Genomic DNA, 7209 nt, shown 5'->3' on the forward strand with positions numbered 1-7209 from the left:
TCACAGCATGTCACTGCACTGTTGCTGGATAATAGTGAAGAAGAGATCCTAAAGAAGTAGCATATGCACCTCTCCTGAAGGACTGCTTCTTCATAACAGCACCTGGGACTTGCACCATTGACTGTGTTCTGATTCTCTATCTGTTACGCTGATTTTACAGCACTGAGATTGCATAGATTTTGGTGGAATTACTGTAGTGTAAGAGGGTGGAAACAGGTTTCCAAGCAGCCTAGTTTGTGTCTAAACACAGTTTGATTGGAGCATTGTAAAGCTGCTGGACTGTTTCACCTCTTGCCCAGTTTCTGGCCCCTCTGGTGTGTACTGCCTATGTGATACATCTCATTGCAACTATTTGAACTCACGACCCAGCTCAAACGATTCAATGACTTTATCCTTGATGAAGTATGTATTGTTTGAGGTAGGGGGTATGGCCTGAGCCATGCTTACGCTTGCTGACATCGTGGCCATGAGTGCTTGCCTGTATACCTGCTGCCAGACCTCCTGGATGCCTGATGGATCAATACTTCTATAGCAAGAACCCCTTCTTTTCTACAGCAGTGGTCAAAGGTAAGGAACTGTGCTTTTCAATAGGGTTTTTTTATATTTGTAATTATTCTGTTATTTTATATTGAACTTTTTTTCTCCTTCCCTTGTTCTCATCCAACAAAAGATCACGCCTCCAGACCTTGGTTTCACCCAGACTGTTCCTCCTGGCTGCACTCTCATTTCCTGCAGGAGGATTCATAAAGCACATCATTGGACATTGCCAGGTAAGAAGAACAAAAAAATGGTTGAGCAATTTTTGACAAATAGGCAGCTTTGATGAGCTGTAGGTAAGAAGCAGCCAGTTGTCTTTCTGAGGTTATATTAATTGAGGCCTGTCATACTCTTATTTTCAGACCTCAGAATTTTAAGGAATGCTACTGAGCTGTCAGAGCTATGAACCACTCCTAGTGAAATAATTTAGAACTGGGGGAATAACAGAATATGTGTGTGCACAGGCAGATGAACAAACCACTAAAACTGTTGTTTTGTTTTTCAGGCAAATTCCTGAAAAAGAAGAACAACTTAAAGACTACAAGAAAGTTAAATTTTATTATAATACTTCAATAAAGTTGTAATTTTCACCAGGACTTTTGTGTCATTCTTTACTGTGATGGAGACTGGCATCAACTAGACACAGGGAAGCCACATGGAGACCTAACTATTTACAGAACTCATAGAAGTGACAGTTTAGGGTGACTGGCAAAACTGAGTTAGCTGAATGCTTTTTGTTAGTGCTCCTGAACAGGGAGGTATGCAGTGACCCAACGCAGCTGTAATTACCTGAGGATACCTTTTTGGGTTTGCAGATGACCAGTTTTGCAACTTTATAGATCCACTGCTCTGAGCTCTGAAATTAGCACAGAGGGGTGGGAGTACTTGTGTGAAGAGGACCGTTTTGGGATTGCACTGAGGCTGGAGTTTAGGAGACAGAAAAACTGTCAAATCAGATACTGTGTGTTTTACTGCAACTACCACTGGAACCATGCTGAATATTAATACCATAAAAATGCGCACACTTGATAAAGATCAATTTAAAATTACTGTGCATGGCCTTGTAGTTCACAAATTTAATACTGCTGAATAAAGAACCACAGCACTAAAGAAAAGCATTTCTCTCTGGACGTTGTGCCAGCACAGTCTTAACACTGTCCCAAGTGATGACACATGAAGAAGGTAAGACATTTTCTTGGAGCAGAGAGTGTAAGTATTGTAACAGATCCCACTGCCACTGGACAATAATTTCAGTACTAATTGTGTGTGTAAACATACACTGTTTCTCAGCTTCCAAATGAGGGTGGTTATGTCAGCCTTCTGAAGGTGGCACTGCTTTAAAGAAAGATCTGGACCAAAACTAGGCTCAACAGAATTATAACTGGGGTTAAAGAAAGAGAGTAATTGGGTCTGACTTTTATAGCAGGCCTTTAACTGTGTGACCAGCAGTCGACTTCATGTGGTACACCCACTACCCACAAGAGAAGTTTGATTCCATTATTTTAGATAGATTTACACCAAACATTTTAAGCACAAGAGTGTTGAGCGCTAGTTTCCAAATACTGAAGTGCTTAAATCAGCTTCCAGTAAATCAAAAGGTAAAGTAAAAAAAGTAAAAGGTAAGATCCTACCTATCTCTAAAATTCAGTGTAAACCTTTCTATGTTGTCTTAAGTTTAATGAAAGTACTTATGAAATGTTCATCCCGCTCTGTTGTCTTTTTTCTTGCTGAATTGCAGATCAGATGTACTGGATCAGCAACTTAGTGAGCATGTTAAATGCTGTAAAGGGTCCAATTAATATACAAGCAAAGAATGAATGTATACTTTTTTTTTTTTTCAACAGACAAACACTAGGGAGTTTTTAAAGAACTTAGTACTCTTGTGGTACTGCAAATGTATTTTGAAGTGACTCAAAAAGTAGGCAAGGTTTTCTGAATGCAACTAAAAATACTAAAACTCTGTAATGTCAGCAGGAAATCCTGGCTTTGTAAGTGGTGCTGCTTACAACATCACTTCCTTTCATAAAAAAGAAGTTGGATCAGCTGGACAACGGATACAGCTAGCTCCACTTGGTGTACCTGTATCAGGTAAGAAACATTTTTACCATACATATCTGAGACAAAGAAAAATGTTAATTTCCCATGCTTCCTAAAAGAATTATTAGCCCTTAATAAGGTTTTCCTCAAGTTTTGTAAATAAAATTACTGGGCATAAATCATTCTTAAGTGAATTGAATATAGGTGTCTAGAGGCAGTCCTGACAGCTAGAGAAACTATTGCTACTATTATTTGTTAGGTAAAAGAGAAAATAAAGGCACAAACCTTTTGTAATTCTAGAAGGTTCGAACCATTTGCTAAACTGCCATTCATTACTGGTGAAAGGCTAAGCAGAATTGTAAAAAATGTAACTCCACAACTCTGTAGTAAATGGTCGTGTAGACTGGACACAAATACAAATCCATGGTAGCTAGTAGGAATTGATAAAGTCACCAACTAGTAAGTGTGCAAAATGATAAAGTTTTTTGAAAAGGCTTGTATTTGATCTGGAGGAATTTTCTTGACAGTGACTTTCATGTAGCTTGGGATGTTATCTTCTGTGAGTCTTTAGTTTAATGTCACTTAATGCAATTGAATGATGCTAATCCGTGCTTACAGTGGCCTCAGCAATTTCAAAAAAGTCAAAGACCTTCATCAAGTGACTTAGTAAATTCACAAATAATGTTACAGGTATGGTATAAGCAGTAAATTAAAATTATTTTCTCTTTTATCTACTGGCCCTATCTAGTTGGCCTGTGGTTTCTGCGGTGGTCATGTATGACAGTTTTTCACTGTGTCTTCATCTCACTTGTTGGCTATGTAAGTCTGTGGATACTGAGATGACACTACTCTTGTACTCATGAAATATCACAAGTGTGCTTTGTGAAGTGAAACTTTCGATGTTGCTACATTATAGAAGGTAAAAGCCAAACAAGAATGCAAATGACCAGTTCTTAATAGTTATGAAACAGTAATGACATAACTGTACATTATATTAACAAACACATTAAAAGGCTGTTCCATTCATCAGTTAAAAACGTGAAATGTTTTCTGAATGTAACTGTTACCTTGGATCCTCTATGGTGTGGATGACGTTCTGAGCACCACCTTTGTTGGTAGGTTCCTGATTCAGAAAAGATGAACAAAGTGCTCAGGATGCAGGAGAAACTGGTTTGAGTGAAGATTTAGAGCCACTGTCCAAACCCAACGGCACGCTTCTCTAGTTACTTCAAAGGAAACAGCAAGGCCCTAATCATTAATTATTTACCTAAAGGGCCGATGGCAGACCAGTCTGATATGGTCCTGCTTGATAATGTTGTCTTTTTGCTGACTTGCTCTTTTGAGTTACCTACTCCCCTCAGGAACTTGCAAGGGAGAGAGGGAAGGGAGGAGATGGCACGCATATATAAAGCATATGCTTAAATGTATGCATATTCTGAGTCTTGAGTTGATCAGAAGCTCACCAGGGAAGGCTGAAGCTGGACTTTATTATCTTATCAACTCATTACTGAAACACAACAGCGAGAGTTTTGATTTGTCACAGTGTGTGGATCAAGAAGTTCACAGGACGACAAAATCTGCAACTATCTCTAGACTGCTGTGAGTAGTGAGAATGAAAAGGAATTGCATATGGTGATCCAAAGGGAAATAAATTCACTGTTAATCTGTAATTAGAAATGGAAAACGTGTAGTAAAAGTCAGAAAGGCTGGCAGATGGAGGTCAATTAAGAGACTCTTCCATGTCCTGGAGAAGAGCAAGAATCCTATTGCTTAAACCCCTCATATTTAGCCTAAACTCTGCAGACTTGCATGGGAAGAGAGATAAGGATGAAGCAAATGGCAGGTTTTATCTCATATCTGTCAATATTTGAACATTAACATTTTTGGTGACCCTTTGCTTTGTATTACCCAAACTGAAATGAGTTAGGCCTTCAACTGGTTATGCTCTCTTCATTTGTTCTGTTAAGTTTTTTAATGCCATAATTTAAATAATTTAATGTAGTAAAAAGATCAGTTTCTCTGAGGAAAATGCCAAGACCTGAGAATAGTGACCTTCATTGCCAAGAAAGAGAAGGTAGGCTGGAATTGTACTTGCTGATGAAAGACAGGGAATGCCAGCCTATGATAAAAAGGAACAGTATTAGTTTTCAAAGAGGTGGAGACCTGACCCCCAGTTTCAGTTCCTTGTGATTCCTCCTTTTTAAATATCTTGATTCTCACCTGTTCCTTAACAGGTTCAACTCACTGTTGAAAAATACCACCAAATATAGGTGGTTTGCCATAAGAAACAGAATGACACATAGGCACACACACACAAAAATCACTCATACATTTTTTTTAATTTAACAGTTATCAATAATGCCTAATAAAAGAAGACTAAACTACAAAAGTAGGAATGGAGGAGGCAGGATAGACTTTGGGAATGATAAGGAAACAACGGCAAGGTATAGCAGGAATCCGGATGGATAAGAGAGGTCACAAATGACTGACTTTAAAATGATGGGGAAGAGGGCAGAATTGGTGATGAACATGAAGCAAACCATGAGCTCTCAGCCACTGCAGCAGGGCAATTACTTTAATTCCATGAATTTTGAGGAAGTGGTGACTATCTGAAATGCAGAAAGGGGAAATCTGAGGCAGGGAATACAGTAGTGCACACCTCCCAGTGCCCAAGAGCAGATGGATGCCAATATTAAGCGACAAAAAAATCTGCGGACTTTGGAACAGATCCTACCAAATAAATAGCAAAACGGGAAATGGAGATGAAGAAGACTCACCACCAGGAGTTCTCAGCGAAGCAGGAGGGGAATAAAAGGCAGTCTAGGCTGTTTGGTTCTTAAGTTTATCAATGTTATAATTAGATGCTTTTTTAAATATGTGAGATAGAGGAAAGAAGATTCCCATTCTGTAGCAGTTTTGTAATGGGAGATAGAGTTGTAGACATACACATCACTTTTTCCACTGAATTTCAGTCTCAGTATTTTCTCAAAGGATTGCTGCAAAACAAGTATCCAGTGTATGAGAATTACTAATGAGATACACAAACTATAGGAAGCATTAACCTTATCTGAAAACAAGCATAGACAGCATATCAGAGACCAAAGCATCCCGCTATGTTAGCATCCTTGAGTACTACAAGTCATTTTTAAGGTCTCATTTTTTTATCTGTAAAGGATTGAAACACCTTTTGAGTCATAATTAATTCTGAGTTCTTGTTTCTTTCAGATTACTCTTGGAAAACCAAAGCTGCTCATTCTCAGTTACCAGGTCCTACTTTCAATTCAGCACCAAAAAACATGAATATTTTAAGTCGCCCACCAACAATTCAGCCAGTACATGGAAGAACAGACTGGGTGGCCAAATACGGAGGAAACAGATAGGAAATGCCATCTGTTGTAGATACTATGTGAGCTGTGTTCAGTTCTCCTGCACTAGAAACCCAAAATGCCTATTTGCTCTAACTTTTCTTAAGACTATGCAATAGTAAAGAAGTAAAAAAGACCTTGTATTCTATTACCTGTATAATACATATAATACCATGTAAAATACTGGCTATAAAGTAGGATTTATTGAAGTATTGTATAATACGTATTGCCAAAACTACTGAGAAGTAGATTTCACTCAACATTTTTCTATATATGGATCTCCTATCCTCATACTCTTAAAGCAACTGTTACAGTTGTTCGCCCAACACAACAGACTCTCTTGGCATATGCTTGAAGTACACAAGCAGCTAGAAGCAGGGCTAAAGCAGAGCAGCACCAGGCTTTCAGGTCTTAGGCTGGTTCCTTACCAGAAAGATCAGAGTAAAAGCACAGATCGTGCTTTGTGAAGAACACCACACTCTCCTTCCCACAAAGACTTGGGAACTCACTTGTACCTAAGAGTTACTTAGGGTCTGTAATATGCAAATATTTATAAGAGCAATGAGAACTTAACTCCTTGTAGTAGGACATAAGCAATCCAGTGATAAATACTACATGAGTAAGGTCTAAAAACTTACCCCATACATGGCTGTAGAATGATATAGCGATGCTAGCAAATAGCTAAACAAGTAGTGAATGCTAGACTTACCTCACCAAGCTGTAATGAAGCCTAAAAATTAGATTCAACTTATCCTGGCAGGCAGCTAAACACCACACAGCCACTTGCTCACTCCACCTGCCCAGTGGTATTGGGGAGAGAACTGGGGGGAAAAAAAGTAAAATTAATGGGTTGAGATATAAAGACAATTTACTAGGACAGAAAGGAAAGGAACATAAATAATAATGATAAAATAATTAGAATATACAAAACAAGTGATGCACAATGCAGTTGCTCACCTCCCGCTAACCGATGCCCAGCTGGTTCCTGAGCAGCAGCCCCCAGCCAGCTTTCCCCCTAGTTCACATGCTGAGCGTGACGCCATATGGTCTGGAATATCCCTTCAGTCAGCTGGGGTCAGCTGCCCAGGCTGTTTCCCCTCTCAGCTTCTTGTGCACCCCCAGACTACTCACTGGTGGGGTGGGGTGAGAAGCTGAAGAGTCCTTGAGTTCATGTAAACATTGCTTAGCAACAACTAAAGCATCACTGTTTTACCAACATTATTCTTATCCTAAACCCAAAACACAGCACTATACCAGCTACTAGGAAAGA

General features: G+C 39.1%; 1 protein-coding gene across 9 annotated transcripts in view; it reads left to right on the forward strand.

Annotated features, from left to right (window-relative positions):
* Positions 1-6860, forward strand: part of MAK (male germ cell associated kinase) — a 31024-nt gene extending 24164 nt beyond the window's left edge. For 4 of the 9 annotated variants that reach the window (XM_026841679.1, XM_026841682.1, XM_026841681.1 and 1 more), the window contains 2 exons: positions 2512-2625; positions 5800-6860. In XM_026841679.1, coding sequence (XP_026697480.1) covers positions 2512-2625; positions 5800-5954 — 269 coding nt within the window. In that variant the 3' untranslated portion in view covers positions 5955-6860. The other 5 variants (XR_003397691.1, XR_003397688.1, XR_003397690.1 and 2 more) reach the window with 5 other exon arrangements.
* Positions 6861-7209: the final 349 nt, after the last annotated feature.

This window comes from Athene cunicularia, assembly GCF_003259725.1.
Source record: "Athene cunicularia isolate RWA chromosome 2 unlocalized genomic scaffold, athCun1 chr2_part1, whole genome shotgun sequence".
NCBI lineage: Eukaryota > Metazoa > Chordata > Aves > Strigiformes > Strigidae > Athene > Athene cunicularia.